At 55.0% G+C, this 26,434-nt stretch overlaps 1 protein-coding gene across 1 annotated transcript in view; it reads right to left on the bottom strand.

Moving 5' to 3' along the window:
• CTSB (cathepsin B) overlaps positions 1-26,434 on the bottom strand; it is a 32,571-nt gene that overhangs the window by 1,818 nt on the left and 4,319 nt on the right. Inside the window, exons 3-9 of the mRNA XM_075923233.1 lie at positions 13,930-14,079; positions 11,863-11,948; positions 10,197-10,311; positions 9,463-9,581; positions 3,857-3,942; positions 2,439-2,585; positions 1,380-1,496 (exon numbers count right to left, since the gene is read on the bottom strand). Coding sequence (XP_075779348.1) covers positions 1,380-1,496; positions 2,439-2,585; positions 3,857-3,942; positions 9,463-9,581; positions 10,197-10,311; positions 11,863-11,948; positions 13,930-14,055 — 796 coding nt within the window. The 5' untranslated portion in view covers positions 14,056-14,079. The remainder of the gene's footprint in view (positions 1-1,379; positions 1,497-2,438; positions 2,586-3,856; positions 3,943-9,462; positions 9,582-10,196; positions 10,312-11,862; positions 11,949-13,929; positions 14,080-26,434) is intronic.

The raw sequence follows: 26,434 nt of genomic DNA, 5'->3' as shown, positions 1-26,434 counted from the left end.
GGAGCGGAGGAGGCATCCCGTGCTGCCCAGGCCCCATTTGGCCTAAGGGCTGGGGAGCGCTCGAAATCTCCCACGCCAGGGGCATGGGAAACATGGGGGGGGCGGGGGCGGGGCAAAGGCACTCCCTCACCGCCAGACCAATCGTCGTCTGGGGGTGGGGACCTGGAAGTATCTTGGCCCCGCCCCTTCCGCTTGAGGCCCCGCCCCTTCCGCTTGAGGCCCCGCCCCTTCAAAAACTTCCCAAAATAAATAAATAAAATTGCCCGCCCCCGCGACACACGAAGCCCCAAGCCCCAAGGCCGTTCTGGCGGTCTCTGCACACCCCACAGCTGAGCGCCAAAGCAAGCAGCCGCCATTTTCCAGCCCTGCTCGCAGGGGGCCGAGGAAGAGGGGTGTGAACGGGGAGGAAAGGTCGCCCTTTTGAAGGTGCTGACCCCGTTGGTATGGGGTGCCCGGCTTAAGTCTGGTTTCCTGAGGCGCGAAGCGCCCACAACTCCGGGAGGGAGCAGCAGACGCTGGGGCTGAAAGCCTCGGGAAGCCGTGCCTGTGTTCGGCGTTCCAAAAAAATATCAAAGGCTCCCCGTCAAAATGGGGTTGTGAACCCCTGCCTGAGATTTCCCCAATACGAGGCATTGGAAAAAGGTTCAGAAAAAGGCAACAATTGTTAGGGGTTTGGAACGGTGCCCTACGAAGAGATTAAAAAGTAGGGGACTTTTCAGCTTAGAAAAGAGGAGAACTAAGGGGGGGGGGGGGGAATAGGACAGAGGTCCTATAAAATCATGACAGGTGTGGAGAAAGTGAATAAGGAAAAGTTATTTACTTGTTCCCATAACCTAAGGACTAGGGGTCACCAAATAAAATTCATAGGTAGCAGGTTTAAAGCAAACAAAAGCAAGTTTTTCTTCATGCAGAGCACAGTTAACTTGCGGAACTCCTTGCCAGAGGAGGTTGTGCAGACCAGGATTTCAACAGAGTTCAAGAAAGAGCCAGATAAATTCATGGAGGTTAGGTCCATCAATGGCTATTAGCCAGCATGGGTCGGAATGGTGTCCCTAGCCTCTGTCAGGGGCTGGAAATGGGCGATAGGGGAGGGATTAACTTGATGATTCCCTGTTCTGTTCCCTCCCTCTGGGGCCCCTGGCATTGGCCACTGTGGGCAGACAGGACCCTGGGCTGGAGGGACCTTGGGTCTGACCCCGACCAGATGTTCATGATAATCTTCCAAGATGAGGGCCAGGCATGTACCCAAACAGCATCTGCCTTGGGGGATGTGGCGCATTACGTTTGCCCATGACCAGCCTGAAACGTCCTCATAACCCCACCTGGAGAACTTCCCCCCCAACTCCTTGCCCCTCCGGGCACGTCCCTGCCACGCTTACCGGACTTGTACATGAGGAAGTCCTCGTAGACGGAGAACGCGCCCTCCACCGGGCCGTTCTTGTAGATCTCGGCCATTATCTCCTTCTCGCTGCGGGGGACGTTGTACGAGGTGGCGCCTGCAGGGCAGAAGCAGACACGGCTCAGCCGAAGCGAGGGGAACCTGCGTCGCCCCGGGGGGAGCAGCTGTGGATAGCTGCCAGCCTATTCCCAGGGAGCGCGTCTGCCCGGCGCTCCGGGCAGGGCCCCCCCAGCGCTGGAGGGTGTGAAAGTAGCAGCCACGAATGAACTCGCTCTCTTGCTTTGTTTGACGTGAAGCCGCGTCAGACAAGAGCCAATCGGCCCAGCTGGCTCCTGGCAGGGAACGAGCTGCTTCCGCCTCCCCGATTTAACTCTCCCGCCCGGGCCTGGGAAGCCGCCGTCTGCAACAGCAGCAAAAGGCGCGTCCGGTCCCCCTCGGTCCCCGTTTGCCAGGGCAGTGACAGACGCACTTTGAGAGGTGGGACCTTTGGCTTCTTCCAGAGGCGCAATGAGACCGAGCCGCCTGCGAGGCCGAAAGTGGCCAGCACAAGAGAGCAGCGCGTGCCTCAGTTTCACCATCTAGCTGAGCCCCAGTGCTCATGGAGGGCGTTGGAGGGACTTCCCCTGGGGGGTCACGCTGGCAGGCAGGACGCTGACCTCCGTGGATGAGAAACAAGCCCCGTGTGCTTTTAAGCCAGCAGGGGAAGGGGGACTGGAGTCAAGCGCTCCTTGGGAACGGGGCAACTCCCGGAGCCGGCGCCCGCCCTGCTGGGTTGTTTGCCTGCGCAGCGCCACGGGGCAGGGCTGGGTACTGGAGCACGGCACCCGGGTGCTGTCAACGTGAGGGGATGCCAGAGGGAGACCCGGCTGCCGAGGGACGTTCCACCTCGGCACAGGAAGGAGGGTGGGTCTGACGCACCCCTTCCTTGAGGGGATCCATGGGAGGCTCCCCCCGCCCGCCCCGAGTACCTCAGGCCCTGGAACTCCGAAAGCCCCCCGCGAGCCCACAGCCCTGGGTCCCGCACGCGCCTTCCTCTTACCAAAGTGCTTGTCAGTCTCATAGGACGGGGAGTAGCCTGCTTCACAGTGCTGGTCGCACTTGGGGGTGTCCCCTTGCTCCCCAGTGCACGGGGGCCGGGACCCGTTGACGTGGTGCTCGCACGGAGGGATGGAATACGGTCTGCAGCCTGCGGGGTGAGACAGACGGTCAAAGGGCTCCTCCACCTGCCAATCTCTTTCAAACAGGCTTCTCCCCTACAGTCCCCTGCCCACACCCCATCACTACACAGCCCTTTGCCCCAGGGCTGTGCTCTCGAGTCCCTCAGCGCGAAGCGACGCACCAGTATCTTTCGCCGTCGGCCTGGAACGGCCCCCTCTGCAGAGAGCTGTCAGGCCGTTCACTCTGAAACCTAATGATGAGCCAGGTCCCACCAACATTTCCATCCACCAGCAGGGGGCGCAATAGCCAGCCAATGCACTTACGCCACATTCTCCCTCATGCTTCCCTGAAGCCAAGTGCCCCAAACCCAGCTACCAGCACGTCCACCCCCCCCCCCCCCAAGTCTCGCTGGGCTGTCCATAGGGGAGGCCACAGCAAACTTGGAACGACGCTTCGCACGTGTTTTCAGAATGCAGGGAGACTGGACGCTGCTGCAGAACCCAGGGCCCTTCGGAGGGGGGACCACAGGACTGCGCCATCACGCTCCAGAAGCCTCCCGGTGAGCGGGACGGGACGGACTCACGCCCGCTGGCCGGAGCAACCGGCAGAGAAACGGCCGCGCGAGCCAGGTCTCTGGACGGGCCTGGTGCCCCGACGTGCTTCTGCCAGGGCCGTGCGTGACTACCCGCCGGTCCCCGGGGGAGCACTGGCTGCTCTGCAGTGACGAGCGCAGCGCGCGGTAAGGACGTTTGGCGTGCGCAGATACGCGGTGAACATTTGCGGGAGGTTGAGGCAGCAGCCGTAGGGCTCCCCCAAAGCGCAGGGTCTGGGCTGGCCACCCCGAACACTCCTATGGCCAGGCCAGCTCTGGGGCTGACGCATGTGGGGAGAGACGGCCTTCCCAGACCCGTCTCACAAACACGACCCTAGAGTTGCCGTTGGGGCCAGCCGAGGGAGAACGCCGGGAGGTCCCTCGAGGGCAGGAGAGCCCCCTGGACCCGGACGGCCCCCCCAGGCCCAGGCAGGACAGACACCCGGCGTGAGACCCAGTTTGTACGCTCTGTCCCAGCGGCTGCTCCGCCCATGGCCCCTTCAGGCACCTGGGCTGCCCCCGACGGGCTGCGGGGCAAGCCAGGCTCATGCCAGGACCCACCTACAGGCGGGCAAACGATGGGATGTTACCTCAGGAAAGGAGCCGGCACAAGGCCTCCCGCAGGCCTCGGGGTGAGGGGGTTCAGAGCAGAGACGGGCTCCACCACGCAGGCAGCCCTGTGACCGTGGCCCCCCTGGCGGACTTACCCACGTGGGAGTCATAGAGGCCGCCAGACACCAGGCCTTTCTCGGTCCAGAACCGCCACGCGCCGCTGGGATAGCCGCCGTTACACCTGCAAGAGCCACAGGCGCCCGCCAGTCACAATCCTCCCACACAAGCCAGGTCACCTAGCAACACCGGCGCTCGCGCCCTCGAGAGCCAAGACGCTTCGTGCGTGTGGGCGTGCCTTGGGCACCGGCTCCCACATGCCGTCTGGAGACGCCAGGGGCTTGAGGGGGTTACTTGCAGCTGGGGGCTCCCCCCGATGTCTGTGCTTAAAGGAGGGCAGCAAAACGCAGCTCCTGTTTACAGAGGGGAAACTGAGGCACAGAAAGGGGAAGTGACTCACACCCCTGGTCTCAGAGCTGAAAGCAGGTCTCAAGCCCCCAGGAAGTTCTCTGGCCATAGGCTGCCCTGCCTCCTCGCCGGCCACCTGCAGCTGCTGCCTGTGTGGCCTTTTCCTCTTCCTCAGGTGCACCGCAAGCCAAGTGCTGCACCAAGGGAAGGCCAAGAGATCCTAGGCCATGCAGCAGGCAGGGACTGCAGGGAACCCAGGAGTCCTGCCTCCCTAGCTCCTGGTCTAACAGGCAGGGACGGCTTGGTGCTGAGGGGAGACAGGGAAATTCATTACCCCACGGGTGCTGTGAGACCCTGGTCCTGCCGACCCCCACCCCATGCTTAGCTCAACCACTGCAGCCCAGGGGAGGGTGAAGACCTGTTTATAATATGGAGAGATAACTGTCTCAGAGCTAGAAGGGACCTCGAGAGGTCATCGAGTCCAGTCCCCTGCCCTCACGGCAGGACCAAGCACCAAGCACCATCCCTGACAGATTTTCCCCAGATCCTGAAATGACCCCCTCAGGAATTGAACTCACAACCCTGGGTTTAGCAGGCTAGTGCTCAAACCACTCAGCTATCCCTCCCCCCCTTACTTGTGAGTAAAGGCCTTACACGTGAGCCCCTTCTCGGGCAGGGTCTCCACGCCGGCCGCTGAAGGGACGCGCCGCCCCGGCCGGAGGGATTTCGCATTTCTGCCAACGGTCCCGTTTGGAGACGGGTCACTGGCCAGCATGGCTGGGCCCAACACGGACGCTTCCACTCCTAAACGAAGAGCCGGAACGCATCCCACTTCGGCCACAGCTCCGGCGCAGGGAGCCGGCAAGTCCAGCCCAGGGATGTCACAGTGTAGCTGTTTAAAACGGGTAACCAAGCGGTTACCCGAATGGCTACAGGCAGCTCAGGTCCGGCTCCCAGGGAGCCGCCTACCGTCCTCATCATACTGTGTACATAGTTGGGATTACGTTTTCCTATGTGCTTCACTTTACATAGATCAACATTCAATTTCATTGGCCATGTTCTTGCCCAGTTACTTAGTCTGCTGAGATCTTTTTGAAGCTCTTCACAATCTGCTTGGGTCTTAACGAGCGTGAGCAATTTGGTGTCATCTGCAAATTTTGCCACCTCCTTGTTGATCCCTTTCTCTAGATCATTTATGAATAAGTTGAATAGGATGGGTCCCAGGACTGACCCTTGGGGGACCCCACTAGTTACCTCTCTCCACTCGGAAAACTGACCAGTGATTCCTACCCTTTGTTTCCTGTCTTTTAACCGGTTACCAGTCCATGAAAGGACCTTCCCTCTTATCCCATGACAACTTACTTTGGTGAGGACCTTGTCGAAGGCTTTCTAGAAATCTAAGTACACTACATCCACTGGATCCCCCTTGTCCACATGTTTGTTGACCCTCTGAAAGAACTCTAGCAGATTAGTAAGGCAGGATTTCCCTTTTCAGAAACCATGTTGACTTTCCTCCAACAAATTATATTCATCCATGTCTCTGACAATTTTATTCTTTACTATAGTTTCAACTAATTTGCCCGGTACTGACATTAGATTTACTGGTCTGTAATTGCCAGGATCGCCTCTAGAGCCCTTTTTAAATACTGGCGTCACATTAGCTATCTTCCAGTCATTAGGTACGAAAGCCGATTTAAAGGCTACGTTACAAACCACAGTTAATAGTTTCGCAATTTCCCATTTGAGGGCTCCTTTAGCATCTCGATCATCCAAGGGCCCCATTGGTTGTTTAGCCGGCTTCCTGCTTCTGATGTACTTAAACATTTTGCTATTACTTTTTGAGTTTTTGGCTAGCTGCTCTTCAAGCTCCTTTTTGGTTTTTCTTATTATAGTTTTACACAATTTGACAAAGTTTATGCTCCTTTCTATTTTCCTCACTAGGATTTGACTTCCACTTTTTAAAAGATGTCTTTTTCTCTCACTGCTTCTTTTACTTGATTGTTAAGCCACGATGGCACCTTTTTGGTTCTCTTACTGTGTTTTTTAATTTGGGGTATACATTTAAGTTGGGCCTCTATTATGGTGTCTTCGAAAAGTTTCCATGCATCTTGCAGAGATTTTACTTTTGTCACTTATCAGAGGGGTAGCCGTGTTAGTCTGGATCTGCAAAAGCGACAAGGAGTCCTGTGGCACCTTATAGACTAACAGATGTATTGGAGCATAAGCTTTCGTGGGAAAAGACCCACTTCGTCAGATGCATGTAAATTTCCAGAGGCAGGTAACTTGAAGACAAGCCCAAGAAAGAAACCAACAGAACACCACTGGTCATCTCCTCAGCTAAAACCTCTCCAATGCATCATCAGTGATCTACAACCCATCCCGGACAATGATCCCTCACTTTCACAGGCCTCGGGAGGCAGGCCAGTCCTTGCCCACAGACAACCCGCCAACCTGAAGCAAATTCTCACCAGCAACTACACACCGCACCACAGTAACTAACTCAGGAACCAATCCCTGCAACAAACCTCGGTGCCAACTCTGCCCTCATATCTACACCAGCGACACCATCACAGGACCTAACCAGATTAGCCACAACATCACTGGCTCATTCACGCGCACATCTACCAATGTAATATACGCCATCATGTGCCAGCAATGACCCTCTGCTATATACGTCGGCCAAACTGGACAGTCCCTACGTAAAAGAATCAATGGACACAAATCAGCTATTAGGAATGGCAACATACAAAACCCTGTAGGGGAACACTTCAATCTCCCTGGACACACAGTAGCAGATTTAAAAGGAGCCATCCTGCAGCAAAAAAAAACTTCAAGACCAGACTTCAAAGAGAAACTGCTGAGCTACAGTTCATCTGCAAATTTGATACCATCCGTTTAGGATTAAACAAAGACTGAGAATGGCTAGTGTGACGGCACGTTGGGGTTCCCCAGTCTCCTGCAGCCCCGGAATGGCACGAACCGACTTCACCAGGGTGGTTTATTGCTTCTCCACCATACAGCACAGCACAGATGTAATCTGGTTACAGGAACTGGGGCTAAGAGGCCTCAGTGCCCCCCTTGAGATAGGGGAATCCCAGCCCCCTCCCCAGTTCCTTCTCCCCTGCTTTCCAGCCAGGAACTAACTCCCTCTCCTCCAGCCCTGCCCCCCAGCCAGGGCAGCATTCTACCTCCCTTTGTTTCTCCCCATGGGGGGCCGCAGGTCAGACAGGTTTTTGAGTCACCTTTGCATAATGAGGTTTTCCCTGCTGGGTCTTGCTCCAGACAGCAGAGGTCACCACAGCCCAGCAAGTACCCCCACTACGTCACAGCTAGCCACTTACAAAAGCAGTTTCTCCTCTCTTGGTATTCACACCTCCACATCAGCTGCTAGAAGTGGGCCTCGCCCTCCTTGACTGAATTAACCTCGTTATCTCTAGCCTGATTGTGGCCGGCATATTTATAGCTGCCTCTGGAAATTTCCACTGCATGCATCTGACGAAGTGGGTCTTTGCCCACGAAGCTTATGCTCCAATAGATCTGTTAGTCTATAAGGTGCCACAGGACTCCTTGTCGCTTTTAAATTTGTCACTGTACCTTTTAACTTCTGTTTAACTTCCTCATTTTTGTGTAGTTCCCCTTTCTGCAATTAAATGCCAGTGTTGGGCTGCTGAGGGGTTTTTCCCACCACAGGGATGTTAAATTTTATCACATCATGGCCACTATTTCCAAGCGGGCCAGTTATAGTCACCTCCTGACCCAGATCCTGTGCTCCACTTAGGACTAAATCAAGAACTGCTTCTGCCTTGGGGGTTCCAGAACCAGCTGCTCCAAGAAGCAGTCATTTAATGTCTCAAGAAATTTTATCTCTGCATCCCGTCCTGAGGTGACAGGTACCCAGTCAATACGGGGACAGTTGAAATCCCCTATTGTTTTTATTATTGTGGAGTTTTTTAATTTGATAGTCTCTCTAATCTCCCTTCGCATTTCATAGTCACTATCACGGTCCTGATCAGGTGGTCGATAATAGATCCCTACAGTTATATTCTTATTATTGGAGCATGGAATTACTATCCAATGGGCTTAAACTGCAGCAAGGGAGGTTTAGGTTGGACATTAGGAAAAAGTTCCTAACTGTCAGGGTGGTGAAACACTGGAATAAATTGCCCAGGGAGGTTGTGGAATCCCCATCTCTGGAGATATTTAAGAGCAGGTTAGATAAATGTCTGTCAGGGATGGTCTAGACAGTATTTGGTCCTGCCATGAGGGCAGGGGACTGGACTCGATGACCTCTCGAGGTCCCTTCCAGTCCTAGTGTTCTATGATTCTATCCATAGAGATTCTATGGAACATTTTGGCTCATTTAAGATTTTTACTTCATCTGATTCTACATTTTCTTTCACGTATAGTGCCACTCTCCCACCAGCATGACCTGCTATGTCCTTCCGATGTATTTTGTACCTGGGTAGGACTGTCCCCCATTGATTGTCCTCATTCCACCAAGTCTCTGTGATGCCTTTTGTATCAATATCCTCCTTTAAAACTAGGCACTCCAGTTCACCCATTTTCCTATTTAGACTTCTAGCACTGGCATATAAGCACTTCAATAATTTGTCACGATTGATCTGCCATTCCCTGATGTGTTAGACTCTTTCGTTTGATTCTCATTTGATCGGACCCATACTCCCATCACCTCCGCCTGACTAGAACTTAGAGCATCTCTATTCATAGACCCTCCCCCAAGAGATGCCTGTCCAATCCATGCGCTTCTCCGCACCAGTTGGCTTTCCCCCAGTCCTTAGTTTCAAAACTGCTCTGTGACCTTTTTAAATGTGACGTGTCAGCAGTCTGGCTCCATTTTGATGTAGGTGGAGCCCATCCTTTTTGTATAGGTGTTCCCTATCCCAAAAGTTTCCCCAGTTCCTAATAGGCTGCAGAGGGTCTGAACTCCCCGGTGTGCCTGCTTCCGTGTCCGCGTCTTAGCGTCCAGGGGTCTGTGCCGCTCAGAGGCACAGCGGGTACCGAAAACTGAAACTGAACTGGGAGAAGCCAGACATTTCCGCAGTGGGGGGTTTGAGATCTTTAAATTGCGGGGAGCGTAAACCCAGCAGGGCTGTGTCCTGGGTTTGCCCTCTGCCCCTCGTGGGCCACCCAGGGAACGCCGCTACGGAGCGGAGGTCTCCCTTTCCCGGCCTGGGGGCCACGCCGAGTGGTGACGTTTATCGATCCCAGGCTGGAGAGTCCAGGGAGGTCCACGCAGGGCGTGGTTTGTGGCGCGCACCACGCTGGAGCTGCTCACCCCATCCCACATTCGAAGCCACAGCAAGACAGCAGATCTTCCGCCGAGATTTCCACGTTCATCTTGCCGTTGGTGTGCACGCAGACTCGGTCCGAAATGGCCTCCACGGCCCCGAAGGCCTACAACAAACAAGCCCCCCGAGGGGGGAGAGCGTCACGCACCCTCCCGGAGGAGAGGAGGGGCCCGCGTGTTTGCTGCCAAGGAGACACGCAATTGGACCAGGCACTTGGGGAATTTGTTCCCACTGTGCGGCTTGCTAGCTGGGCCCCAGGGGCGCGTGGGCAAGGCTGAGCTAAGCAGGAAGGACGGACGTTTTTCCCAGTCTGCAAATTGAGCCCTCAGTGTCGAGAGCCAAGTGCAGGGGGCTGGGAAGTTTGCTACAGGTCGGACCTCCCTGGTCTGGCACCCTCAGGACCTGACCAGTCCCAGATGAAGGGAATTTGCCGGATCAGGGGAGGTCTCCTGCCACCAGTCCCCCAGCCCCGCTAACTCTCCCTGCTCTTTGGTCCAGGAATATCCAGGATCCGGACCAGAATGTCCTGGTGGAGGAGGTACGGTCTGTAGAACCAGCAGCAGGGCCGCGGGTCGCTGCGCCGGGCTGCCTAGCAGTGCACGTCTCCCTCCCGGAGTTTGGAGAGGCTAAAGCTTTGGATCTAGCTGGCTCTGGCAGCGCTGCCCTGGCGCAGCCGCAGCTCTGACTGCAGGCCCCCCCTCGGACAGCCCCCTCCTCTTACCCAGCAAGAGCCACAAGAGCCCTGGTCACGGATCTCGTTGATGGTTGGACAATTTGGCCACTGCTTCCGGGAGTCAAAGCTGTCCGGCAAGTTGAGGTCTCCAGCAAACTCCGCCCTGGGAGGGAAGACGACAGGTTACGGGGGGGGGACTGCGGCCAGGTTCGCAAACTCAGCGCTCGCCAGCAAGCTCTTAAGCTGGAACACGTAGACAGCCGCTGATGAGGTGGGGCCAGGGCACAAGAGTCCCAGCGCAGGACGGGGCAGGCCACGGTACAGCAGAGCCCACCTAACTAGGTTTGGGGCCACATGAGAGCAAACTCGGATACTCCCAAGCATAGGAAGGTGCCAGCCCCATGTAGCAGCCACAAGTGAGGTCTCCCGCCTTCGGACTGGCGCACACACGGCGCGCTGGAAAGTAGGGATGTGAAAACCCGTTTCGTTGGTTAACGAGTTCAATATCCCGGGAAACGCGACGTGGAACTGATTAACCGATTAAGAGGGCAGCAGGTGGGGGGCCCTGCCAGCCCCGTGTGGGGAGCACCCCTCTCCCCGCAGCAGGCTGCTCCCAGGTCTGGGAACTGGTTCCTGTGCACATCCCTACTGGAAAGACGGTTCTACTGGCGTTTGAGACACAGATCAAGGCCTGAAGAGGCCACTCATCCGGCCTCCTGGAAACCCAAGGCTGGAAGACTCCACCACGGATTCCCGTATCCAGCCCATAAAGCTGGCTGGACGCTGGCTGTGTAAACACACGCAGGGGCGCGAAAGCCCCGGACTGGGCATCCGTTCTGGTTCCATTCCCTGCACGGCCCAACTCCCTGTAGGATGCTGGACGAGTTGCTTCGCTTCAGTTCCCTTCCCATACGATACAGGGACCCCGCTTCAGTTCCCTTCCCGTACGATACAGGGACCCCGCTTCAGTTCCCTTCCCGTACGATACAGGGACCCGAGAGCTCAGAGCGCTGGAGACGGAGGCACAGAAGGATGAGGATTATGGAGGCTTGGACAGAGAAGGGAGGTTGTGGAATCTCCATCCCTGGAGATATTTCAGAGCAGGTTGGACAGACACCGGTCAGGGATGGTCTAGATGGTGCTTGGTCCTGCCGTGGGGGCAGGGGACTGGACTCGAGGACTCTCGAGGTCCCTTCCCATTCTAGTGTTCCAGGATTCTCAGCTGGCCCCCGCGATTCAACTTGGAATCTCTCCCAAACTGCCCAACGCTGGCACATCGCAAGCGACACGGGAGGTAGCTGGCAGCCCCCGGAACACAGGAAAGATAAGGGGAGCCCAGAGGTAAGGAGGCAGGGGGGAGCCTCCAGTGGCGTAGTGGACAAGCAACATGCCTCCGGAGCCAGAGGTTGAGGGCTCAAGCCCCGCCCGCCCTGGAGGCAGCCACCCCAGCTCACAGAGGGATGTAGCTGGCTCCCCTCCAAGGAAGTGCAGGGCAAGGTGGTGCTGACGGAGCAGGTGGCCAAGGGTTGAAGCCAGCAAGGCCTCTCCATGCTCTCGTGGGGGACCAGCTGGCCGTGGCCAGGAGGAAGAGGGCGACATGAAGCACTGGAGCAGTTTCCAGCCCCAACGCCTCCCCTCCTGCCCCACAATTCATGCTCAGCCCCAAAGGAACAAGCCCCCCAGCGTGGGTCCCCGCCCCTTCCCCAGCACCCACCTGACTGGCAGCTTGGGCCCATGCAGGAAGGTGCCACACAGCTGCTTCACGTAACTCAAGTCGGCGTTGCGGAAATTGTGCCCAGCCTGGGGAGAGGAGACGGAACCTAAAAACCTGCCAAAAACCTGCCACGGCAGAGCATGTCCCCCAGCCAAGTGTCTGAAGGGCTCTTGCCAGTGAGGGAGGGGCTCAAACACCAACACAACACCCCCTGGTGCTACCCAGGGGCCTCTCCAGCCTGCAGGAGCACCGCACCGCACCGCACGGCCTTCAGTGCATCTCAGCGCTCCCATGAAGAAGGGGCCTGTCACCCCCTCACCCTTTACAGACGGGAAACTGAGGCCCACTCCTGGGATCTGGGTTTTGTCTGCCACTGAGAAAAGCTCCAAATCCAAGTCGTAGGCTCACACATCACCCCTTACCGGAGTCACACGCTAGGGGCATGTCAGCAGTACAGTACAAGTTAGGGGTGTGACTCCCAGCTCCTGGTCACAGCAGACGCGCAGCTTGGCCACGCCCAGGATAAGCCTGCAACACCACCGGCAGACAGACAGACTGGCTACGTGCCTACACTGGGACTTTTCAGCTTGGGAAAGAGGAGGCTAAGGGGGGGGGTAGGAGAGAGTCTGTACAATGACGACTGGGGTGGAAAAAGTGAATAAGGAAAAGTTATTGACTTGTTCCCATAACATAAGAACTAAGGGTCACCCAATGACATGAATAGGCAGCAGGTTTAAAACAGATGAAAGGAAGTTTTTCCTTCATGCAGGGCACAGTTAACTTGTGGAACTCCTTGCCAGAGGAGGTTGTGAAGACCAGGGATTTATCAAGGTTTAAAAAAAAAAAGCTGGATACATTCATGGAGGTTAGGTCCATCAATGGTTATTAGCCAGGCTGGGTAGGACTCGTGTCCCTAGCCTCTGTTTGTCAGAAGCTGAGCATGGGTGAGAGGGGAGGGACCTTGGAAAGTGACTCCTTCTGGGGCACCTGACACTGTGGGCAGACAGGACTCTGAGGGTATGTCTACACTACCCCCCTAGGCCCCCTAGGCCCCTAGGCTTCCTAATCCGAACTATCTAGTCCGTGCCGCGTGTAGCCGCGCGGCACGGGGTTCGCACTAGCTGGCTTTTAAAAATGGCAGCACCGGCTTTATGCTAATGAAGCCCGGGAAATTCAAATCCCGGGCTTCATTAGCAAGTTCGGTATGCATATATTACCCCCCTAGTTCGAACTAGGGGGGTAGTGTAGACATACCCTGAGCTAGTTGGACCTTTGGTCTGACCCAGTCTGGCCGCTCGGATGTCCATTAACGTCTCTCCCCGTGCGACTCGCTGAGCTCACACGAGTACGTCCATGTGAGCTGGGAGTCACACCCAGCTCACCATGGAGACGGCGCCAAAGGGAGCCTGGTAACACAAGCAGGGAAGATTCAGACACCCACGTGACTGTCCCTTGGGTCCCTTTCATTCCCATCCCAGCACCGTTAGCCTATCACTCCCCTCCCTGCCTGTGCAACCTGGTGCCAACCCGCCCTCATGCAGGAAGTCTGGCCTGACGGCTCCCAGGCGCTGGGTGTGCGCGGCTAGCGGACGGCTTGCCCAGCCCTCTCATTACAGCCACTGCTCTGCGGCGGGCACGTTCCTGGCCCAGATTCAGCAGCAGCAATGCGGAGTGGCAGGGGGCTAATTGGGAGTGGGGCCAGAGCCACTGGCTGCCACCGCTCCCCCCACCCCCGCCCGGGGACCATAGAATAGTCGAGTAACCGAGAAGAATTCACACGGTTACTCGACTATTCAATTAACCGAGATTTAACATCCCTATTCCTAACCCCAGCGGCCAGCCGCTAACGAAACCCACAGCCCCAGCTGGCAACCTCCCTGGCGGCAAATCTGACTCGACACCGCTCTCTGGGCTCTGCAAGGCGGTCCCCTAAGCCAGGGCTGGAACATGCTTGCACGCAGGGGCGGGCGGGCAGGATGGGTGTCATCCCCAGGGACAGGCACAGGGCCACTGCTTTCCGCCTGCCACCAGCACGGCGCATGCAAAGAGCAAAGCGTCGCGACTCACCTGCCACGTAGTGTTCAGCTTGTTGATGTAGTTGACCAAGTCGGGCGAGAGGGGAGCGAAGTGGGGGACGCTGCGGGCGCTCGCGAGGGCCACCAGGACACACAGGGCAGCGACGGACGGCCACATCTTGGCCAGGGAGCAGGACCCCACCTGGAAAGAGAGCCGCACGTCAGCCACGCCTGGCACACCGCTCACGCCTCCCCAACGGCGTTCTTCCTGGCAAGGACGCGGAGGGACAGGCGCCAGGCACCGGTCGGCCGAGCCGGCCACGCGGTTAGAACGCGCACCCCAAGAGAGCAGAAAAGGATGTTGCAGGTAGAGGCCCCGTGCTGCTGTGTTAAGACTCACAGCGTCTCCCCGGCCACGCAGAGATGCCCAAACCTGCGCTCAGGTTGGGGGCAGGGAGCCAAGCAATTTGCCGGTTCTCTGGGACGCACAAGGATCAGCGTGAAAGCAGCGGCCTCCTCTTTTCACGAGAAGAGAGGCAACAGGACTGCCCCAAATCCGGACGCCAACCCAGACGGACAGCCCCATGCTCGATGGCGCATCGGTTCGCCGGTGCTGTACCCTCTGAACCAGGGCCCCAGCACGGCACCCTGGGCTGCTGGCGATGGCCTCTGAGGTCCGATTTTGTGTCATGACAGCCCTGCCCACACTTGGGAATTTCAGCAGCAGCAGGAAACCGTGGCTGAAATCCCCTAGCACAGGCAGGGCTTAAAAAAGCCTTTTCGTAAGAGACGGAGAGGCAACCTCTGGGTGCCTTAGGAAGATCCCAGCTACGGAAATCCCAGTATCAGAGGGGTAGCCGTGTCAGTCTGGATCTGCAAAAGTGGCAAGGAGTCCTGTGGCACGCATCTGAGGAAGTGGGTCTTTGCCCACGAAAGCTTATGCTCCAACACATCCGTTAGTCTATACGGTGCCACAGGACTCCTCGTCGCTTTTGGAAATCCCATTGTTTACCAGACTCCCTCTCTCAAAACAAACACACAAACACACACTTTAATTAGCCACATTATTCTTTGCCTCCAGTACAGTGCGGCGGGGCACTGGTGAACTGTCCCCTGTTCCACCCCAGAGGTAGCTGCAGCGACGCTGGCTTGGCCTTTTTGGTACCTCGCAAGGAACACACAATGCTGCGCCTAATTCCAGGGCACAGTCCAGGCAAGGAATCTCATGCCTGTACCTGCACGCCCTGGCCAGACAGACTGAAAACTGCAGCAGAGACGCACCCGTAGACAGGCAGCCACCCGCGGCCGGCTGACTTGGACTCAGTCCAGGAGGCTGTTTACCGGTTGTGCAGACATCTGGGATCAGATTGCTGCTCGGCTGGCCTTTCCCACCTCAAGGGGCCCTAAACGCCAGGCTCCAGTCCAAACAGCTGCACTGCAATTCAACAGCCCCTTAACTGCAGGCTTTTAACGATGGTGTAGACACACCCTCGACGCTGCTGCAATTGATGTTCCGGAGTTCGATTGAGCGAGTCTAGTCAAGGCCTGCTAAATCCAACTCAGAGGGCACCCCTGTCGGGGGACTGGCCGGTGCTCCTGCTTGTGCAAGGAGTAATTAACGTAGCTGGAGTTGCGCATCTTGATTTGATCTTCCCTTTTATGCAGGCCTGGGGTCAGCGGCCTGCCCAGCAGCGTTAGAGGTGCCGAGGCATCCTTTCCACAGACGCTGTTCTAGTGAAGGGCATTCCCAGAGCATCGATTTCCACCTCCCACATAAGACTAAGTTCCCAGACACTTGCCAACAGAGGCATCCTACTTTCTGCTGAAGACGGACGGGAGCCAGCGCAGTGGGCAGCTGGGTGATCTTTACGGCTAACGTTACTCCGGCCCTTGCTGGAGTTTACACATACTTTTCTTGGGGGCGGGGGGAGAAAGAGGTGTTAAGAACTCCCCTGGAAGAGAAGTTTGACTTAGTCAACGTTCTCACCCTCCAGTCTAACCCTCTTCCAGCATTGCCAGGGAAACGAGGTGTCTAAGCGCCGTTTCAGAGAAGTCTGATGTTTCCGAGGCTGCCCCTAGATGACATTCTTGTTTGCGGTTTTCAGTCACGTTTTTTCTGTACAGCAAACATCTTTCTCCCCGCACCCTTTCTGCCTACACACAGAGGGGAAACTGACTAACATGGAGGAAGGGTGTGGGTGGAGGGACAGTGAAACTGACGTACACTGTCAAATACAAAAATGATAGCAACAGACAGAATAGTCTGTTTTCCTCTCCCCCCTTGTAGCTCTCAGGCGCTTGGGAATGACTTGCGGGGACCCGGCAGACACTGGTGGAACTTTTCAGCTGAGAACACCCCCTTCATTGGGGTTGGAATAGTGGAGTCGATTAACTGATAAGCAAAAGCTTATAGGTTAATGCTTAAACGACACGTCCCTTCCCCACCCTTTGCCAGTACATTTTTTAGTAGGTTGGCCAGCAGCCCAGCTCAGTCCTGGACCTCAGTCCAGGACCTACGCCCGCTGCAGCTCTGCATTTAAAGTGTATTAGGAGCCAGGTGGGCAGACAGCCCGGCTCAGGGAGTTCAGTTGTGTGCCCCCCACCCATCCTCACCCCAGGACAGGGGTTGCTACCACCCTGCCCTGTATCACAGGCAGCAGCAGAGTTGCCGAGGTCTCCCCAGGAGTGGGGCTGGAGCACACTAGCAGCCAGCCCCGCCCCTGAGGACTATAGAATAGTCGAGTAACCGATAAGAATTCATAAGATTAATCAACTATTGAATTAACCGATATTCAACATCCCTGCCCTTCATTACACACCGTTAACGGGATTAAACAAGAGGCTAGTCTGTACGAATCTTACCCAGTGCCCAGAAAGGAGCCAGCGGTATTATGGAGCAATCCTCATCCTTCCCTTTTAGATTATACCACAAGGGAGAGGAAACGCAGCGATTCGAAACCCACCGCCGCTCCCGGTAGCCACTGAAGATGCAACATTCACTTCCCTCCATCCTCTGTCCCCCTCCCTCCTCCCAAAACCCACCTTATACAAAAAGGATCGAGACCTTGAGCGTGGGGGATACTTTGACCAAATCTTTGAGATTATGTACGTGTGATCTGGTGCTGCGCCGTGCAATGAGCCTCTATTAATGTTGCACCAAGGTCACACAGCTACACCGAGTTCCTGGAGAGCTAGCTGCTAACTATTGAGATTTTCAGCCGTTACCTAATTACCCGCTTTTTAAAATCTTTAACGCCAGCTGCCTCCTCCAACCTCCACTTGCAGCCTGCATACGGCGGCCCTTGTCTAACCACAGGAGGAATTCAAAGCGGGACGGAAGCGGTAAGGCTCAACAAAATGTTAGGTCTTTGAAGAGTCGACACCAGTATAGTGACACAATATGGCGGCGAACTTCCTATGCAGAAGAAAAATGCTGCTTTAAACCATCATAAATGGAACAAGCCCAGAAACAATTTTCTTCCCTTGACCAAAAACCCTTCCCTTTTTTTTTTAAAGTAGTTCTACTTTCACACCGCACTGTATCGGATTTGCTTTTTCGGTCTGCGCTGCTGCCTGAGTGCATACTGTCCGCTCTACACGAGGCCTGTGGCCGACGGATCAGTGTGCAATGCTTGTGTTCGTAACTCTGAGGTTCTATTCTTTGCTACCCCTTCTCTGGCGAGTGATGCTGAATACAACAGCGAGCTACACAGGGCTCATTTCTACCCACCTCCGCTCACCCTCGTGAAGCACCAAGGGAGCTGCCTCATATGCCAGATCTGCTGTTAATCGATAAGCATTTCAACGTATTCATTTTAGCAGAAACTTTCAGCAAGCCTGCAATGCTGTCATTAGGTTTCAGAGTGAACATGCACTGAGCCTTAATATACACATATTCAGCTTATTATCCTGTGACTCAAGTAGCCATATAGGTCAGTGGAAAGTGAGCCTCTCACTAGCAAGTCATTTTATACTTGCTCACCACTAACGTAAGAGGCTAGGCCACATGGGGTAACAGTGAATCACAACCCGATGGCTTTCTTCAGTCACAAGGGCTAAAATCTGAAGCCAAATATCAAATTCTGCTGAATCTTAGCTTCTACGATGGGTCACAAACACATGCAGAAGGCTGCTCCAACCTGGGAAGCGATTCACAGTTTTCCTGGGTGGCAGGGTTTGGCCAGGCCAGTATGTGCCATGTAGGCTAGCAGACATTGTCTGGACTAAGGATGTAAAGGACTACTTGACTACTCGCTCCCCGCTGCCCCGATGAGATAGAGGCAGTGAGGCAGAAGAAGAGGGGGGTACTTAAAAGCGGCAGCGCCGCACAGATCTCGGGATCAGATCCCAGGCTCCATACTGCACTGCCGCTTTGAAATGCCACGCAGAGCCCAGGATCAGCTGGGGACTCTGGGCTCTGCGCGGCATTTCGAAGCAGCAGCGCCGCTTGGAGCCCGGGTTCAGCTGGCTCCGTGCCAGCTTTGAAACATACGAGAGCCCCCAGCTTCCCCCTGGCCCGGGGCTCCATGCGGAAATTCCATCCGCGACTCGACTAGCCAACGAACCGCTATGTAACGTCCCTGGCTCGGACGCGGTGGGATGTCGCGCCATTCTACAGAAGCGCTGCCGGAACAAGCCAACTCTTGCTGAATTCTTAGCTGAAAGAGACTCCGTCTGAGAGCCAGACTGTCCAAGGGCGCCCACTGTGCATGCAGCCTGGGCTAGCGTTTCGAGAGCTCCTCTCCCACTCCAGGCCCTGATCGCGTTACTGAACGCGCCGAGCGCAGAGCTCTTTGGAAGACGGGTCCTAGAGCCCAGAGCACGTCTGTTAGCTCAGAACGGGGGCGGGGACCTTTTTTGGGTGGGGGGCTGCTGACCCATGGAGGTTTAAAAGTCAATTGGCCGCACACCACGTCGCTGACATGGCCCAACTGAGAAGCAGACAGACACTCCCCATGTTCCCCTCGCACACCAGAGCCTGGAGGGGCCTGGGCGGGGGCCCAGAAATGAGGGGTTCAGTGTGCGGGAGGGTGCAGGAGAGGCCTGGGGTTCGGAGGGCAGGTGCTGGAGGGAGATGGGGGGGGGCATATCTGGGTGGGAGGGACGTACGTGGATCCATGTCCCCTGATGCTCCCAGGCACCGCCCCCTGCTGCTCCTATTGGCCATGATTACGGCCAATGGGAGCGGCGAGGGAAAAGCCTCCAGAGCTGGGGGGGGGGCGCGCACAGAGCCATTTCCAATCCCCTGCCTGGCAGAGCCCGGATGTTGGATCCAGCCCCAGGCTTGCCTGACTCCTGCCCGTGAGGCTCAGGGCCCCCCAGGCGGGAGCTGGCACTCCAGCCCTGCAGGGGATCACAGGAGGTGCACAGGGCTGGACCCTTCTGCAGAGGGGGGAAGCCCTGAGCATCAGAGGCCAGATCTGAGCAACCTGGGGGCTGGATGCAGCCCCTGGGCCTTAGATTCACCCCCCCCCCGAACTAAAACTTGGTTCTAATCTAATATTCCCGCTGCTGTCTGAGCGGGTAACTGACCGGCTGCAGCGAGAGGAGGGCAGTGCTGTGCCCTCGGCAAGAGGGTCAGGAGACGCGCCTGGCCTGCGTCCGGCACTTCCGATCTCAACGCTCTCTGGAAACGGTGGGATTGTGTTCTCAGGCGGTGGGGCAGGGAACGGGAACGCTGCCGCGTTTCAGGCCTCGCAGCCAGCACTGTACAGATTCTGCAACCTGAGACACCGAGACCTCTCCACTGAGCCAGAACCAAACACAGGCTCTCCGCGCTTCACCGCCGGCCTTCGCCAGAGCGCCGGGCAGGCTCCAACCCCCCCGACACGTCCGTTACTCGTTCGGCGAAGCCGTCAAGGGCTTCCCACGGCCGGCTGGGCGAGTAAGAGGCAGCCCGAGTGTCTCGGAGCGAGGAGACGCTGCTGCTGCGAAGTTGCACACAAGAATCCAGGAGCTGAACGTTGGCCAAGGGGGCGACAAACGGAGCCTTCCCCGCCCGCTCCCACCAGGCTAGCTGGGGGCACAAGGGTTCCCCAGAGGTTTTAACCGTGCTCAAGGGGAGAGGCAGGAGATAGCTAAGCATCCATTTCTGTGCTCTATTCCCCCCACCCCTCATCAAGCTGGGCACGGCTGGATGACGTGCACGGTGGGGCCCGGGCAGCTCACTGCAGGGAGTTACCAGATTCAGCTGGCTTCTGCCCATGTCATTCCCCCCCCCACGAAAAAAATCCTACATCCCAAGTCCATCCATCACCAAGTTGGTGATGGGTGACCTGGGGGGAGGCCAGGCTTGAGACCTCGACCTGTGGCTCCCGAGGCGGGTACCTTGCCCACTGCGCCACTCCCTAACATCCCTACATTCTGGGCCCCCCTTATCCGTCCTATGTCCCAATGGTGCCAGGTCCGTCCATCACCAAGTTGACGGTGGCTGCCCGGGGGCGGGACACACGACTGAGCTCCTGGACCCGGCATGAGCTAGAACTGAGCTGGGCTGCTGGCCAGCCTGCTAAAAAGGGGGGGAGGGGGGGAGAGAAATGTGTGTCTTCTACAGCAGTGTTTCCCAAAGTGTGGTCCGCAGCCCAGTACCGGTCCTTAGAAAAATTATTGCGCACAATCCTATTAATTTGTGAGATGAGGTAGCAGCAGCCCACTCCGCTGAGCGCGGTGGTACAGCCCTCTTAGGAGACAGCCTGCCGCCGCGGCATCTCTGCCGGGCATGCGCCCAGGGGGCAGGGCTAGATCCGGCGGGCGCTAGGACCCAGAACAGGGGGAGAAGGCTGTGCGCACCGACGCAGAACGCTCGGCACCGGACATAGCCGGGGGAGCGAGTGTCAGCCGATAAAGTAGCCGGGGTTGGAGCCAGGAGGGCAGAACAACCCACCGGGGCCAGCAACACACTGTATTTGCATATTCATCATTTGCTTAATGAATACGCAAATGAATGTTACCGGTCCTCCAAAAGCTTGTGAATGGGTTTACTGGTCCCCAGTATCCAACAGATTGGGAACCGCTGGTCTATCGCATTAACCCATCAGCTTTCCCTTATCGGTTAATCGACTCTACTCTTACATCCCTACCGTGCAGCCCATCAAAGCCCTGGACGGTTCCCCAAGGGCACCGCTGATTCCAAGCACGCAAGCGCAGTCAGCAAGAGCGCTTTCTCCCGAGAGACCGACTTTACGTGGGCCATGCAGCCCGCTGAGACGGGGGAGGGTCTCTCGTCTCGGTTTGCCCATGGCCGGATTACATAGGGGAGTGACTGCCAGCATTCTGCCCTGCCCCTGTCCCTTCCTCCTCTCCGCAGCAGCTGATCGGCTCATCTTGCATCAGTTGCACCGCCTCCTTGCGAGCCGGAAACGCACAGCCTGCATCTGGGGTGGAAGCCCTGACAAGGTCGGGGGTGTCCCGCACACAGCGCTACACAAAGCTTCGGACGAGCCTGTTCAACACACTACTCCTCCTCAGCAGGATTGCAACATGGTCGCGCCCTGTTTACAGCCAGGGAAACGGAGTTTCGGAGCAGCTAACTCCGAGAGAACGCCGCCATGCAGATCGGCTCTCCTGTTCTGCTTGGACTTCGTCCCAAACCATCTTTTAAAAAGCCAGGTCGCGCGCTCTGCAGCGGTCGTGCTTTGCGCAAGCCAGCTAAGTAGGCTGCACCCGGCCTTTATGCCGTTCGTGCAGGGCCAGACGCAAGCGGCAACAGACGCCGCTGGAGGTTTTACAGATAAGTCCCAGGGCAGCAGTGGATTTTTCCTGCAAGTTTCTTGCTACAAGATAGCATTAGAAGAAAGTGACCCACAGGCTATTTAACCCTTGCAAGTCCTGTGCAACTGCGGATGTCCCAAATTGTGACCCGCATAGGCGAGGACGGAGGAAAGACCTGGCATAAACCATCAAAAGGGTTCGCATCACATTTGAAAAGGGGGTTTGGGCTCCTACGTTTTGGAGTGTCTAAACATTTCACCCCTTGTCTTAGGACGGCCAGCTCTGTACGAGATGCGCCCTGCTTTACAATAGTGGCATCGGATGTATATGCTCCCCTTACCACCAGATCTATGAACTCTTACAGTACATGCAAGAAAGGATTAATGCAGCGTTTCTCAAATTGTGGGTCCTGACCCCCGGGGGTGGGGGGTCGTGAGCAACTTAGAGGAGGATCGCAAACAAACTAGATGTGGGGGGGTCGTGAGCAACTGAGAGGGGGGTTGCAGTATCACCAGTTTGAAAACCCCCGGCTTAATGGACACCAATCAGATGGTAACACACAGAAACCAGTTGGGGAACATTTTAACTTGCCCAGGGCCCCTACTAATGGGTCTAGAAGTGGCTCCACTATTACAAACCAGCTGGAATGAGAAGCAGAACTTGGTTTCATTTACAAGCTTGACACCTGTAATCAGGGTCTGAACAAAAACCTGACCTGGATGAAACAAAAGACAGAACTACGTAGCATTTTACAGACTAACAAGATGGTTTATTAGGGGATGAGCTTTCCTGGGCCAGACCCACTTCCTCCGATCAATTGTGGAAGAAAATCGGCATGAGCATAGATGCCAAAGGGATACAATCAAAAAAGTGAACACATTTAACATTGACAAATCAGAGTTTAGAACAGAGGGGGGGTGAGGAGGGAAGGTTAGTGGCTATGAGATAATGATATTAGGGGTGATAATTGGAGAAGCTATCTTCTGGATAGGCCACTACATTCCGCACCCTAACGACATCAAAAGCCAAGTACTGGGTACTTAGGGCCTGCTCGATTAGCCTCATTTATCAGGGACAGTAATTTACAAGAATTTTTTCCTACAATTTTTTTTCCTTCTCTTTCCCTCCCCATCCCCCCTCTCTTTCTCGGCTATTTATTTGTCCCCCCTAGACCCGTTACTCCATTCATCCGAAGCGGGTTGTGCCCACGAAAGCTCATAAGACCATCGCTGTGTTTTGTTAGTCTCCAAGGTGCTGCAGAACTAGTCATTGGGTTTTTTAAGTGACCACAGTACAAATACAGAGGAGCTCCTCCATGGATTTAAACGGCTAGATCCTCTGTCGGCAAAGAAAGCCTTCAGACTGGGAAAGATCCTGAGGCCGGATTCTGCAAAGGAGCCAAAGTAGAACGGGGAGTTGAGAATTTCACCATTCGGCTCGAGAGGCCCCAAAGCAAGAACCTCACATTAAAACACACAATTCAGGCCCGAGGGGAACCAAACGGCTCAACACCAACCGGACCCGGCAGACTCCGAGGCGGCTCCCCTGGCTTTCAACCCTGATCATGCGTTTAAGGAGAGTCAGAAGCCTCCAAGGTGGAAGTGAAATAACCACTTCTGTTAAGGACGCTTCAGACATGTGACCCAGGGTTTCATTTCCCGTAATACTGTCCAATTCGAAATCAGAAGCCTCTATGAGCTGAAGACAGGAACAAATATTTGGACCCAGGAACTAGTCTTCAATGACCAAGTGTACCTTTGTAGCATTTCTGTCCACCAAACCCTAGCTCAGTGGTTCTCAAACTTCTCAGAATCATGCCCGAGGGGAACCAAAACTGTTTGTGTTGTAAGCAAAACTCATGAAGTCATTCTGCCGCTCTACTCTGCACTAGTTAGGCCTCAGCTGGAGTACTGTGTCCAGTTCTGGGCGCCACATTTCAAGAAAGATGTGGAGAAATTGGAAAGGGTACAGAGAAGAGCGACAAGAATGATTAAAGGTTTAGAGAACATGACCTATGAAGCCAGGCTTCATGAACTGGGCTTGTTTAGTTTGGAAAAAAGAAGATTAAGGGGGGACATGATAGCGGTTTTCAAATATCTAAAAGGGTGTCACAAGGAGGAAGGAGAAAATTTGTTCCTCTTGGTTTCTGAGGACAGGACAAGGAGTAATGGGCTTAAAGTGCAGCAGGGGAGGTTTAGATTGGACATTAGGAAAAAATTCCTAACTGTCAGGATGGTCAAATATTGGAATAAATTGCCAAGGGAGGTGGTGGAATCTCCCTCTCTGGAGATATTTAAGAACAGGTTGGATAGACATCTGTCAGGGATGGTGTAGACGGAGCTTGGTCCTGCCTTGAGGGCAGGGGGCTGGACTCGATGACCTCTTGAGGTCCCTTCCAGTCCTATTATTCTATGATTCTATGCCCCCCCTTTTTGATTTTTGAGAAACCCTCACGCCTGCCCCCCCCCCAAAAAAAAACCCAGCAGCGAAACTTGTTAAGAGGGGGAACAAAGAGAAGAACTGACCGAGACAGAAAAATATAAATAGCAGCAAAACTTGGAGTGGGGGGGAGGGACCTGACTGGGGGGGGTTGGGCGCAGAGCTGGGTCACCTCGTGCCCCTCCTGGAATTTCTTCATGCCCCCCCAAAGGGGGTGCACCCCTCCTCCCCCCTCCCCCAGTTTGGGAATCCATGTGGGCCTAGCCTTTGTATGTCTGGAAATTGGTGACAGAAAAGGGATCGCGTGAGGATTACCTGTTGGGTTCCCTCCCTCTGGGGCACCTGGAATTGGCCACTGTTGGCAGACAGGACACAGAGCTGGATGGATCGTTGTTCTGACCCAGCCTGGCCGTTCTTATGTTCATATTTCAACTAGCTCCCCAACTGACAAGAAGATTTGGAAAGTGAAGACAAATCCAAGTGTATTATCCCTGCCTAGCCAGGCCAAAGGAGGGAGTCAATGACTCCTGCGTGTCATGCTAGAGATTTAGAGAACTGAAAAATGCATGTCCCACCCCCCTATGGCTGTACCACTCGGAGAAGACACACCTCTCTCCACCCGCCACAAAAGCGTATGCCTGGAAGACCCATCCAAAAAAAAAATCAACTCTGTTCCCATTTGGAGCCATTATCACAACAACCTTAGATGCTGGAGTTTTAGCAATTCACCCACGAGATACAACCAGAAAACTTTCCCACGACAGAGGGTGGGAAAGTTCACAGCAGAAACGAGACACCCCGGCTCCTGATTCTGTCCCTGCCTCTGACCCATGGCAGTTGAGCCAGTGGTTTAGTTTAGCCATCCGTAGGCAGACGCAAAGCTCGCCCTCAGCAGGCAGAAAACATGTTTATACCCTTGATCAAGAGGTGGAGATAAATCATTCTAATGTCGGAGATGAAATACAATCCCAAACTGACCGTTTTGGTTTATTTGCACAGGAACTGGAAAATAAAGCCTGCTCTCTCCCAAAAGGACTTTATTTGTCCCAAACCCCACAAATCTGAACTTTGCCCCCTCAATTGCGTTAGCTGCCAATGCTTCGGACAGGACACTGACGTCACCACAAGCAGCATATACACAAAGAAACCGGACTGTGCTTGCTTAGCTGTTAGTCTCTCATTCTGTTCTAAAGCAGCTACCAAGCCCGATGTATTGTATCCGTTACTGGATCAGCGCCAAAGGTTAATGGTTTTCAACACACCAGCCAGAGCACCCATTCTTCTCCGGGAACAGGGTGAGTTTCCCTGTTACAGAGGCTAGAAAGTTAGCAAAAATACTTGCAAAATCTGATGCCACTTCGGGATGTAAGTGACTAATCAACTATCCGATAAACAAAAGCTTCGTCAGATAGTTGACAAGCTAGTCGACTAATCGCTCCTCCCCACTTCACTGCCTCTATCAGAAAGAGGCAGCAAGGGGGTGCAGGGATGAGGAGGGAGTGCGGGGGGCAGCCGGCCTAAAAGCTGGCTCCTCCCAGCTCCACCTCACTGGGAAGGGGTAGGGGTGCAGCGGCGGCACCCCACCTTTGAAATGTACAAGTGTCTCCGTGGGGGCTTTTGTACATTTCAAAGCAGAAGCGCCGCATGGAGCCGGGGGACTCAAGAGACCCCCTGCTGGCCCTGGGCTCCATGCACATTTCAAAGATTGGAACACGTACAAGAGACCCTACTGGGGCTCTTGTACATTTCGAAAGTGGAACGCCACACAGCACTTCCACCTTTGAAATGGAGCAACAGCCAGGTGGCTCTTGCTTCATTTCAAACGGAAGCACCCTTATCGACTCAAATAGTCGATGGAAATTCCATCGACTATTCGATTAGCTGATTAATCAGCCACTCCTAGTGCTTTGTCTAAAAGAGAGCGAGGCTGCTTTGTGTGGTGTTAAGAAGCTGCTTCTCTTTCAAACGGCTTCTTTCACTAGGGCTGTTGACAAAAGAAGTTCCACTCCAGATTCTAGGTGCCAGTAGTACAAACTGGAAAGCTTGCAAAAGAAATGCCCTCACGTCTGTAGCAAAATGCAGGACAATGTAGCACTTTAAAGACTAACAAGATGGTTTATTAGATGATGAGCTTTCGTGGGCCAGACCCACTTCCTCAGATCAAATAGTGGATATATACCATATATACCAAAGGATACAATTAAAAAAAAATGAACACATATGAAAAGGCCAAATCACATTGCAGAACAGGAGGGGGATGCAGGGAGGGGGGAGGAAGGAAGGTAAGTGTCTGTGAATTGATGATATTAGAGGTGGGATATCTGTGTGTGTGTTCCCTGCCTTGAGGTGTTTTAGCAGGTTGTCCCCCCCTTTGGGGTTCTGTATTTCACACACATGCATACACAAGG

The sequence above is a fragment of the Pelodiscus sinensis genome, chromosome 3 (assembly GCF_049634645.1).
Source record: "Pelodiscus sinensis isolate JC-2024 chromosome 3, ASM4963464v1, whole genome shotgun sequence".
Taxonomy (NCBI): domain Eukaryota; kingdom Metazoa; phylum Chordata; order Testudines; family Trionychidae; genus Pelodiscus; species Pelodiscus sinensis.
Note: the sequence above shows the minus strand (reverse complement) of the source record. Positions and strands in the feature narration are given on the sequence as shown.